The sequence below is a fragment of the Salvelinus alpinus genome, chromosome 14, assembly GCF_045679555.1.
Source record: "Salvelinus alpinus chromosome 14, SLU_Salpinus.1, whole genome shotgun sequence".
Lineage (NCBI taxonomy): Eukaryota > Metazoa > Chordata > Actinopteri > Salmoniformes > Salmonidae > Salvelinus > Salvelinus alpinus.
In genome coordinates, this window is record NC_092099.1 from 9,188,742 (window position 1) to 9,201,076 (window position 12,335).

At 45.8% G+C, this 12,335-nt stretch overlaps 1 protein-coding gene across 6 annotated transcripts in view; it reads left to right on the top strand.

Annotated features, from left to right (window-relative positions):
- The window catches only part of hdac4 (histone deacetylase 4), a 244,528-nt gene that overhangs the window by 134,886 nt on the left and 97,307 nt on the right, over positions 1–12,335 (top strand). Inside the window, exon 1 of one of the 6 annotated variants that reach the window (XM_071340307.1) lies at positions 1,776–2,635. The exons of the other annotated variants lie outside the window; for them this stretch is intronic. Coding sequence (XP_071196408.1) covers positions 2,632–2,635 — 4 coding nt within the window. The 5' untranslated portion in view covers positions 1,776–2,631. Of the gene's footprint in view, positions 1–1,775; positions 2,636–12,335 lie in introns of those variants that run through there. 6 annotated transcript variants of the gene reach the window in all.

Sequence of the window (12,335 nt, forward strand, 5' to 3'; positions counted from 1 at the left end):
TGTTTTGTGTGTGCAGGGGAGAACAGGACAGGGTTGGTGGGTGGTCAGAGTATTCTGCAAACTGAAATGTTCAGAACGTTGCGGATGGAAATGTAAGGAGTAGAGCTGACATGATTCCCTGTTCTACATAACATCGTGTCGCTTCTAAACAACACTTTTTTTTTGTATTATTATTTGTTGTATTTTACCCCTTTTTTCTCCCACAATTTCGTGATATCCAATTACGATCTTGCCTCGTCTCTGCAACTCCCCAACAGGCTCGGGAGAGGTGAAGGTCGAGTCATGCGTCCTCCGAAACATGACCCGCGCTTCTTTAAAAACATTTTTTTTTTTTATGTTTACCTATTCTTTCCCCCCCCCCCCCAATTTCATGGTATCCAATTGATAGTAGTTACAGTCTTGTCTCATCGCTGCAACTCCCAGAGTACGGATTCGGGAGAGGCGAAGGTTGAGAGCCATGCGTCCTCCGAAACACAACCCAACCTAGCCGCACTGCTTCTTCTCACAACGCACATCCAACCCGGAAGCCAGCCGCACCAATGTTTCGGAGGAAACACCGTACACCTGGCGACCTCGTCAGCCTGCACTGCGCCCGGCCCGCCACGGCCAAACCCTCCCTAACCCGGACGACGCTGGGCCAATTGTGCGTCGCCCCATGGACCTCCCGGTCACGGCCGGCTGCGACAAGTATGTGTGTACTTGCGTGTGTATGCATGCATAGGTGCGCACATATGCATATGTATATTTCAATGAGCTATAGCAGTAGACGGGGTACTCTTCAAAGTCATATCCACATTACAGTTACCAGAGAGAGATGGAGTAGAGGAGGCCATTAGGCTACGCAATGTACAGCCAGAGATGTTGATGGCATTAGCCACAGCTGGCTGTTGCCTGTGAAGAGACATGCATGAATGGGAAAGCAAACCAGATGCTGCCCAGAGGAAAGGTTTTGGCAAATGTTTCTCTTCTCTCCGATCTATCCGTCAGCTAGTCCAGCGAATGAACTCGTGCTATAGAGGGATGGAGAGAGATCCCAAGGGGGGGAAAGGGAGAATGCGAGAGGGGGGTGATTGTACCGTTGAGGGATACACTCTTCAAAAAAGGGTTCCAAAAGGGTTCTTCAGCTGTCCCCGTAGTAGAACTCTACCTGGAACCAAAAAGGGTTCTTCAGCTGTCCCCGTAGTAGAACTCTACCTGGAACCAAAAAGGGTTCTTCAGCTGTCCCCGTAGTAGAACTCTACCTGGAACCAAAAAGGGTTCTTCAAAGGGTTATGCTATGGGGACGGCCAAAGAACCCTTTTAGGTTCTAGATAGCAAAACATTTTCTAAGAGTATAGATGAAGGAGAGAGAGAAAGTGAGAACTTGAGATGGGTAGGAGAGAGAGATCAAGTAAGATAGATGTAGGGAGACAGAAGGGATAGATAGAGAAAGAGACTGTTAGAGGGAAGGGATCGAAAAGGAAAAAGATAGTGATGTAGAGAGGGAATTGATAGATGGATAGAGAATTAGAGATGGAGAGAGAAATGAGGCAATCTAATTGTGGCGTCTGGCAGCGCCACCCCGCCACAGTGACTTGCTAATCTGTAAATCTTCTCTCGAGCACTTTCCCTGTAGACCAGAGCCTGCTGCGCACTGACTGGCCATATAGCAGTCTGGAATCACACCCAACCCATGTGGACTTAATGAGGGAGGGAGGGAGAGAGGGAGGGAGAGAGAGAGGGGGGGGGGGAGAGTGAGGGAGGGAGGTCGAGAGGGAGGGAGAGAGGCTGGGAAGGAGATTGGAAGAGAGGGAAGAAAACAAAAAGGAAAGGTACGGAGATGGAGTGATATGAGAGGGATGATGAAGGGATGGAGAACAGGTGAAATGGAAAAGGAGAGCATTTCGATGGCGGTATCCGAGCAGACATGCGCGAGATAGGGAGGAATGATGGAGGACAAGAAGACTGACAAAGGAGGTATAGGAAAAGAGGTAGACATGAACAGAAGTACAGAGAGGGACGCTGAGGGAAAAATGACAAGACAGCGAGTGAGAGATGAAAAGGGTGTGAAGTGGGGGATTAAGAATGATCCGGAGAGTACAAAAGAAGAACATAGAAGTAAATGGGTGAAAAAGAAGAGGGGGAAAGTGACAGATGTAGAGAGAGTTAAAATATGGAAAAGAGAGAGTTAGAGAGAGAGAAAGAAAAGAATGAGGAAGATGGATATAGACAGTGAGAAGCAGAGTTCCTCACAGTAGGTCTGTCCCTTCTGTAAAAATCAGCCTGTTCAAGGAGTGAGGGAGGGAGGGAGAGGGGGAGAGAGGCGCACAAACACTCAGCATGCCTAAAACTGCCCTCTGATGTCACCAGCCCCTGGAGAGAGGGAGAGAGAGGGGAGGGGACCAGTGAGATGACTGAACGAGCAAGAGACACAGCCAGAGGGCGAGAGCAAACGGAGCGGAGTGAGAGAAGGAGAGCGACAGAGAGAGAAAACAGAGAGGTGGCGACTGAGAGCACTGTACCGGCGTCTGCTGTGGACTTGAGGCTGTGTTTTACGGCGTGTGGTGTGTCAGTGGTGAAGAGTTTAGCTCTGGTTCAGTGAGGCTGATCTAGCGATCGCGTTGGCCACACACCATCTGGACAGCACAACTGATGGGTGAGAGGAGCTCTGCGCTGTACAGTGTGTACCCAGTCCTCTGTGTGTGTGTGTGTGTGTGTGCTTGTCTGTTTGGGGTTGTCTGTGGCTGTTGGTGTGTGTGTGTGGGGACAGGCTGAGTAGACTGTGTGTTTGTTGAATGGTGGTGATGTGTTATCGCACGCTCTGCTCTGCAGCCTTGAGCACTCAATGGAGCAGATGGCTGTGGCCACTACCTACTACTGCGCACCGCTGATGTGTGGGCCTGTGTGTTCTTATGTGAGAGAGCAAGTGTGTGTTTGTGTGTATCTTACCATATGCAGTTCATTGATTTTCCAATTTTTTGTGTCTATTTGTATTAGTGTAACTTCTTAATATTTTGGGGGAATTATGTGTGTCACGTAATCTTGAAATTGTGTACCGCGTGGACTGGGAAGTGTTTAGTGTGTAGTGTTGGTGTCTTGTGTTTTTGTGAATGCTCCTGTGTGTCGCATAAATTGTGTGTGTGTGTGTGTGTTCCACTTCACTGTGTCCTGGCGCAGAGTGTCTGCCTTGCACCACATGGCGAGAGGGCGAGAGAAGGGGAGGGAGAGGGAGAGACGGGGAGCGAAAGAAAGGGACAGGGAGAGAGAAGCAGAGCAGCGTGTGAAACACACAGATGGAGAGAAACTAAATGGAGAGCAGAAAATGAGACAGGGTAGGGAGGAATAGAGGAAGGATGATATTGAGGCTTTGGCTGAAAGAGGAGTGCAACACGACTTTTCCCTTGGCATTACGCTGTCGTCTGATGTTTTCAAAGCCTTACATTGATTTATTTGACCTATGACTCTAAACTGTCTGTTAGCTGACTGGCAGATGGAGTGGGGTTGAGTGTGAGTTCGGTTGGATTCAGGTTGTGGTTGAGCGAAATTAGGTGGAGTGTAGCGCCTCATGTAAAATCAGTGATACGTTACAGTAATATGGAGCCTACGGGCTGAGTCGGGTATGTTTGACTGTGGGTTTATCCACTGTGTGTGGAACCTCTGTGATCACTGTGTTTGCATACCGTGCATACAGGTAGAGGTGGGCAGGAGAGAGAGAGAGGATAGGAGAAGAAGAGGTAGAGGGGTGTAAAGAAGGGAGGGAAGGGAGATGGCTTGAGAAAGGAGCGAGTGGGAGTGGGAGGTGGGAGAGAGTAGGAGAGAGAGGTAGTGGGAGGTTGGAGAGAGAGAGGCAGCATACACTCTTGGACAAATGTAACATGTGCGCACGAGAAGGACACACGACTCTCAGCCACCTACCCCTTCACCAACCATGTGCTCTCTGACCGTAACCACAAACGCAACACACTGGACCCAACGGCAAAAAAAAGATTGGTCCGTCCACCTACTGTACTCCCCTCTTTCCCCTCCAGCCAACCAGTTGCCTCGCTCCAGGGGTCTTCAGGGAACCTCTTTCCCCTCTAAAGCATCTGTGTGGGTCCTTGGCTCCGTGATATAATGGCGATCCTTAATCCCTACCGTGGGGGGATACCAGTCCAGTAGCTTCTGTGGTTTAACCTGCGCTAGACATATATCCCATTTCTATGATCTTTCCCATGATCCTTCATGTGTTTGTTGATTGAGGCCACTTGGAGTAGGTGGAGCTTGCCCCCTAGACTCTTCTGATCTAAGGTCCGTTTTGTGTCACTGTTTCTTCACATAGTCTCCCAGCACAGTTTAATGTGGTACCGTCCTCTGTAGTACACCCAATAGTGCTTCCACGCAAACATACACACGCACGCACGCACGCACGCACACACACACACACACACACACACACACACACACACACACACACACACACACACACACAGGGATGCTTATTTGTGAGGGTGTTTGTGTGCGTCTACATTTGATTATATATGTATTTGTATATTTGGATTGGTTACAGGACACTGATATAAGCAACAGAACACTGATACACTGCTAGAAATGAAACAAACAACACAACAACACACATATTTGTGTTTAGTGTGTTTGTGTGCTTGTGTGCGTGTTCCCTCACAGTCCACACCGTTCCACAAGTTTTTTTTTAAAGGTCATTTTTGCTGTTTGCTTGAGTTATTGGAAATGGAAGGAAGTTCCTTGCCGATCAAGGCTCTGTATAATACTGTGCGTTGACGTGAAGTCGTTTTGGACTTGGGGATTGTGAAGAGACCACTGGTGGAATGTCTTGTGGGGTACGGGCGTCTGAGCTGAACGGTATCAAACAATCTGAAATGTTGATCACAGTAATATCACAGAGTCAACCAGGACTATCATGCATGTTGTTGTTACAGTAGTTGTGTGTGTGCAGTTAAGGGCATACCGCTCTGTTTTGAGCCAGCTGCAACTTTGCTAGGTCTTTCTTTTTTGCACTTGACAAAACCAGAGCCTGAACAACTAGTTGATTTCTTTTTTCTTCCTTTTTTCTCTTGATTTTTGGGGTCAAAAACGCGGAACGTCTTTTTAGAACAGACATACCCCTCCCCATGTTCACAATAACTTTGTTGATATGGCTTGACCACGATAATTGACCGTCCAATGTTATACCCAGGAGTTCAGCTTCCTTGTCACACTCTTTATGCACCGCTCCAGTTGAGCTTTACGTCTTAAATAATGTTCTGAACCAAATACAATGCTTTTGGTTTTTAGATGGATTTAAGATAAGTTTATTATTAATTACCCATTCTGGTACTGACTGTAACTCCTTATTTAAAATGTCAGCGATATGTCTGTGTGCCTGCTCAGATGTGTCTGTGTGCCTGCTCAGATGTGTCTGTGTGCCTGCTCAGATGTGTCTTTGTGCCTGTTCAGATGTGTCTTTGTGCCTGTTCAGATGTGTCTGTGTGCCTGCTCAGATGTGTCTTTGTGCCTGTTCAGATGTGTCTGTGTGCCTGTTCAGATGTGTCTGTGTGCCTGTTCAGATGTGTCTGTGTGCCTGCTCAGATGTGTCTGTGTGCCTGCTCAGATGTGTCTGTATGCCTGCTCAGATGTGTCTGTGTGTCTGCTCAGATGTGTCTGTGTGCCTGCTCAGATGTGTCTGTGTGCCTGCTCAGATGTGTCTGTGTGCGTGCTCAGATGTGTCTGTGTGCCTGCTCAGATGTGTCTGTGTGCCTGCTCAGATGTGTCTGTGTGCCTGCTCAGATGTGTCTGTGTGCCTGCTCAGATGTGTCTGTGTGCGTGCTCAGATGTGTCTGTGTGCCTGTTCAGATGTGTCTGTGTGCCTGCTCAGATGTGTCTGTGTGCCTGCTCAGATGTGTCTGTGTGCCTGCTCAGATGTGTCTGTGTGCCTCAGATGTGTCTGTGTGCCTGCTCAGATGTGTCTATGTGCCTCAGATGTGTCTGTGTGCGTGCGCGCGTGTGGGCCATGTCGTGTGGGAGCGTTTAACCAGAAATGCAACAATTACAGAGCGAGCGACGACTCCTATTAGCTGGCCTAATTGCTTCCTAGCGGCGTTTCAGTGACAGCGCTATACATTAGGCTTCATTTACTGTCAACATGTCATGTTTAAACGCAGCCGTCAGAGATTGCACTTTGCACTGCCTATCTAGGAGGGAGTTTGGTATACGCTGTGCTAGTGGAGGGAAAGGTTGCGTTTTGTGTGGCATTTGATTTGAGTGGCCAGTGTGTGTTAGCCTGAGTAAAAAAACAAGGATAAAGATGTATTGTCACATGCGCCGGATAGGTGCGGTGAAATGTGTTGTTTTACAGGGTCAGCCGTAGTAGCGCGGAGCACCTGGAGCAAATGAGGGTTAAGTGCCTTGCTCAAGGGCACATCGGCAGATTTTTCTTGTCGGCTCGGGTATTCAAAACAGCGACCTTTCGGTTACTGGCCCAAACGCTCTAATCGCTAGGCCACCTGCCGCCCTTCTAAAATAATAATAACAATTGTAAAAAGCACGTGCTGGTCACCCACAAAACCAGCATCAAGTCACATTATGTTGGCTTGCAAAGTGATGTCTTCCTATAGGAATCCACCCAGAGTGGGGATATCCAACAACTGGAACTTTATTCACCCACAATCTGCATTCAGAATGAAGCAGCTTGGGGTGTGTTTGTGTGTGCGTACTTAAACGTGCGTCTGTGTGTGCGCATGCGTGCCTACGTGTTTTGGGTGGCATTCAATTTGAGTGGCCAGCGTATGTTTTCTGTGTATGCCTTTCCCTCGTACAAGGCCCTGTGCGAGTCTCCACTTGCGTCCTCGGGTCCTTCTCAATAGTCGACAATGGCTTCTCGTCTGATCTGAAAGCGCAGGCCAGGTGAAAAGCAATATGGAGAAAATGTACTGATACTCCGCTTCCATCTTCCCAGTTCTTTCATGCCGACGCAGCGAGAGGAAAAGGTGACTAGAAAAGGACGCCGCCGTGCGCTATCGAGACGCAGCCCGTTAGCCCGTTAGCTTGTTTCGCTAAACCCAATCCCCAAGCCTCTAGCCCATAAAGCTCTCTTTGGCGTTCTAATGTGGTAGCGTGGTTAGCCCCTGAGTGCCCTGGTTCTTTAGCAGTGACTACTCTGGCTCTCTCTGTGGCTCTCGCTGGCCCCTACAGTGGGAGAATGAGTGGCTGTAATTGGGTATTCATTCCCTGGGCCCTGGCCTTAGCACCGCCAGCCATTGATTGCCGCGCCTCTCCTCTACTGCACTTGTATTAATGGGATGAGTTTGGATGGAGCCAGCTAGCTACTGCCACTTGTAACACGAACACTCCTCTCCAGTGCCACAGTGGCATAACAGATGCATTTTCTCTGCTTTATGGGGTGGGGGGGGGGGGGGGGGTGGGGGGGGGTGCACTTCTGTGTGTGTAGATCCTGGCCTGGAAATTGCCGGCCGCAGGGTGGAAGAAGTGACGGAGCGCGTGGCGGCCGTGTCTCCTGTAAACGAGAGCAGTGTTTAGTCTGAGGTGAACCCCTTCTTTGGCCGGCACGGTAGAGCAGGCATTCTGGGTATGAAAGGAACCCTCGCTCGCGCAAAGATCTGTGGCTGTGCAAGGCTGCAGACTATACTCAAGGAAGAGGTCTTAGAGGCGGGCACCATGAGCTACTCCTATGGGCACCATGAGCTACTCCTATGGGCACCATGAGCTACTCCTATGGGCACCATGAGCTACTCCTATGGGCACCATGAGCTACTCCTATGGGCACCATGAGCTACTCCTATGGGCACCATGAGCTACTCCTATGGGCACCATGAGCTACTCCTATGGGCACAAGATGTTGAAAATATATTTCTGGTCAAAAAAAGAAGTTGAAAATAGGTACTTTTGGTTGAAAATATATTGAAAATACATTTTTTATTTTATTATTGTGCTAGTTGGACCACACTTGAGTGTAGAGGGAGAGTTAGTTCTAATGTGATGTTAATACATATTGTATGCACGGAATACCTACTGTTGATCGAATAGATAACTAAAACGTTAAATGCACTTATTTGACAAGAGGGATAGTGTGTGGAAGGAAATTAGATATCATCTAGCTGACATGGGCCTGTTAAGATACTTCGAGAAAAACAACAACCTTCCTTGCTTCCTTCCTTGAAGTTATCGCAGATCTTTCGAGGTTGTAGAGTGTATTTGTAGAGTGGAAGGAATGATACATTCCAAAGGTATTTGAACAAGGCCCTGGTGCCCAACATATAAAGAGGGGAATTATGATCAGTCTACTGATGCCTTGCACTTGGGCTTCAACAAATCCCTTTGAAAAGCAGAGTTGTTATAGTATTCGCCGTTTTAAAAAGGAACGTATTTGTAACGTAGACACAGGGAGTCAGGAAGCAGATACACTTAGTGGGTTTAATAACAACGGACATGGAACGAGAACAGAACAAGAGAAGCATCTGACATGGAAACACAAGCAATACTACCTGATGACTGATAACAAAAGATTGCTATATAAAGGGTTAATAAAACATATCCAGATCTGATCTATAGAGCTCATACTTAGATGCGTTATTTCAACGACAGCGCAGTGTCATCGTTATGACTGTTCTCACCACATTTAGAAAATGCTGATATATATAGCCTGCCCTGTACCAACCCCATTTCCCCCTCTGGCCAGTATACACCCGTGACTTAACTTCTTCTTCTCACTGAGGTCAGTGCTTCATGAAGATCTAAAGAGGGATGAATCCTCAGAGTACATTTAACAGATCAAATCATGTAGTTGTGGGTCATATCATAACTCTTTTGTAACTCATTAACAGCCCTCCTACACATGACATTTAAGTTGGCCGTACTGGTCTATAACGCACACATGATGGGTCTATGTATGCATTCCATGCAGTCAATGTAATGCCATTTCTATTTTACCATTCATAAACCATTTATAAAGCATTTATAAACATGCCTCACTTATCAAAAATAGTAGGGAAACAACTAGGCGTGGGCAGTATACCGTATAGGCCTATGCCATATACCGTGGTGTATTGAAATACCCACGGTGTGATTTTCAATACCATACATACCTTTCAAACGGTTTTAGCTTGTTTTTACATAAATGTGAATTTTTGCTTTTTAAAGGAAAACTCCACCCACAAACTTGATACGGGCTGTATTTTTGTATTTTGAAAGTTATATATCTTGAAAACGTGATTGTTGACATGCAAAACATTTTTGGACTATATCAACGATGGACTAATGAAACAAATACGAAAAGATAGTTTTTGGGTGGAAGTTATTTTTAAATATATACCTGCGGTCAACTTTTGCACTAGGTTAATAGATAAAGCAAATCGCCTTCTTCATTTCCCCTGTTTTTTCAATGGAAAGCCATTCCCCAAAGCAACTGATTGAGCCTGTCACATAGTAGTTTTCTTTACAAAGAGCACATGGCGCAAACTGAAGCTTTGTCATGTGATGATTCACTTTTCTGCAGCGCAAGACAGGTGATCAAGTGACACTTGAAAATCTCTCTCTACTAACGGTTGACAGCTAAATATCTAATAGGTTAACTATCTAAGATGTGCCAAATAAATGATCTCCAGCTCAGGGCTCCAGCTATGCATTGGTTTGCTAATTTGCTAGCTAATTGGGTAGCTTGCGAGATCAACATTCTTGGTTACAGCAGAGACCTGGATCAACATCCCTGCTGTCTAAGATTTGTTTTGTGTGTGCAGCAAACTGTGAGTAGCCTTTTGAGATAGTTGTATAACTTTGAGCTGGGTTGTCTACCCATAGCTAGCATCCGCTATGGGTATTCGCTAGTACTTTGTTAACATTTATGAGCATATTTAAAAAAATATATATATATATATTTTTTAAGTCTCTTCACAGTGCCAGACTAGAGTCAAGCTCAACAGGGTCTTCTTTCCCCGCTGATTCTGCCAAGCCCGTTCCCTTGGCTGTGGTTTCGCTAGATAGTAGGTAGGGACAGTGGGAATCTCGTTCATCCATTCATGCGCGTCACTAATTAGATGATTAACCTTTGGTAAGAAATAGCTATGGGTAGGCTGGTGCTCGGGTAGGCTGGTGCTGAAAATATAGCTATCTTGTTATGCCGGTGTTGCACACCAACAAATGGAGAAAATCTACACCAGTTGAGCAATTGATTTCAACAATAATCTTCATTTTAATTTGACTTTACAAACAACAAGAGGGCTTAATTGGAGTCTATTTCTTCAGAGCCTAGACCTATATAAAATAATTTAACTGGCTGAGGTAGGCTATGAGGCTTTACTAGACCTACTTACAATTGCAACTGGTCAAAAATGTAGAATCCTACATAAAACAATAATTTAAAGGGAAAAAGTCTGCACGTTCGATCTAAACAATGTAACTAATAATTAAAGCGCACATTTGTAAATCCCAAACTCTAAAAGTAATTGGAAAGGTAAATACAAATTGTGTGACACAATAAAGAATGTTAACAAGATGCTGTGTTTTTATTTACAGTAGTGATGGACAACTGGAGGCATTTTGAAAACCGGTTTTCAAACACTTGTTTTTCACAACTGTAGCAGGTGTAGCAGGTGTAGCCCATCATGCAAATGTTTCCTATTAGACTTTGTATAACCCGGCTAATGTTGTGAAAATCCACCAACTTGCAATGTATTATGCTTAAGTACTCTAAAGTGTTACAGTTCTGTACACCTGGAAAATGTAAAAAGATATATATTTCCTTTAACATTCTGTGTTATCATGCATATTATTTTTGATACGTGAGGCATGTTTATAAATGCTTTATGAGTGGGAAAGTAGAAATGACATTACATTCACTTCATATCATTTATACATAGACCTTTAATGTTGCTGTTATAGATCAGAGTGGCAAACTGCAAAGTGAATTACCATGAAGTGCTTAGCTATAAATGCTTTGTAAATGGGAAAATAGATTGGACTTTACATTGACTGCATAGAGTTAATACATAGACCCGTCACGTGTGCGTTTATAGACCAGTATGAACAACTTCATTGTGATGCGGAGGAGGGCAGGTAATGAGTTACGAACGAGTTCATAGACCTTCAACTACATGATTAGATCCGTAAAATGTACAGTGAGGATTGAACCCTGTGGGGGATCTTCATGCACGATTGACCTCAGCGCGAAGAAGGTGGTAAGTCACAGGCTTATACCGGCCTTTGGGGAAATTGGGGCTTGAACAGGCTATATATACCAGCATCATTTTCAAAACGTGGATTGGCCTTTTGGCATATTCACTAACACTGGTATGGCAGAAGCACTCTTTTGAGAACAGCCATAATGATGACACTCCGCTGTCGTTGTAATGATGCATCTATTAAGAGACCTAAATATGAGCTCTTACATTCGTACATGAATGCACTATAGATATGCTATGGATATACACTATTTAATTAACCTTTAATAGTACAGTTGGGAGCTGTTATAACATTTTCATGAAATGTAGTCAAAGTAAATTGTTACCGCGATATAGGACTACAATTTGAACTGTCTTGTTCAGCCGCTCAGTCATTCCAGTGAGTGTGGGTTGATCAGTCTCTCCAGCTCAGACCAGTCCTTGTTCTCTCTGACACTGGTGGAGTAGTCAATCTTAATTACTCTATTACTCCCTAGTCTGAGGGCATGCAGGGTCAACGACTCCCCTTTTCCCATACGACCTCATGGCGTCCGTGGCATCGGAGGGTTACCGCCAAACCTTTTGTCAGGGCCCAGAGAACAAACCCCTCTCTGTGGAACCGAGCTAACTATGGACTCCTGCGAACGTCACTGCCACGCCATCGCCCTGACACATCAATAGCCACAAGTCCGGGTATTACCAGAGCCCTAGTTAGTTAGAGAGATGGGGGTTGTGGCTTGGTGGCTCTTCTCCCAACAATGCCTTTCTGGGTGAGGACACATACCACTTTGAGCTGTTTGTGAAGAGTGGAGGGCTGGGAAAGTGTGCGTAAATGGGAGATGTTTGAGGGTGCCGCGTGCAGACAAGGGGGCTTGGACGTTTCTGAAAGAGCTCAATGTGTGGAATGATTCTCTCCGAAGGCCCCGTTTTGACCTACTTTGGTTTGACATTGTGTTTGTTGCTTGTTTGTGTGTGGAAACACTGACACGTGTGAGAATGCTTGTCTTTGTGTGTGCGCGTCCTTGCACACGTCACATAGGTGGAAGTTTACTGCATGTCATTGGACGACAATTACACTGAAGGGGTTATGATTGGAACTGGTAGACATGAAACCTGGGGAAACAGTGACTACTACTGTGGAACTGCTGGATATGTGTAGTTAAGGTCCTGAGAAGCCATGGGCATCCAGTC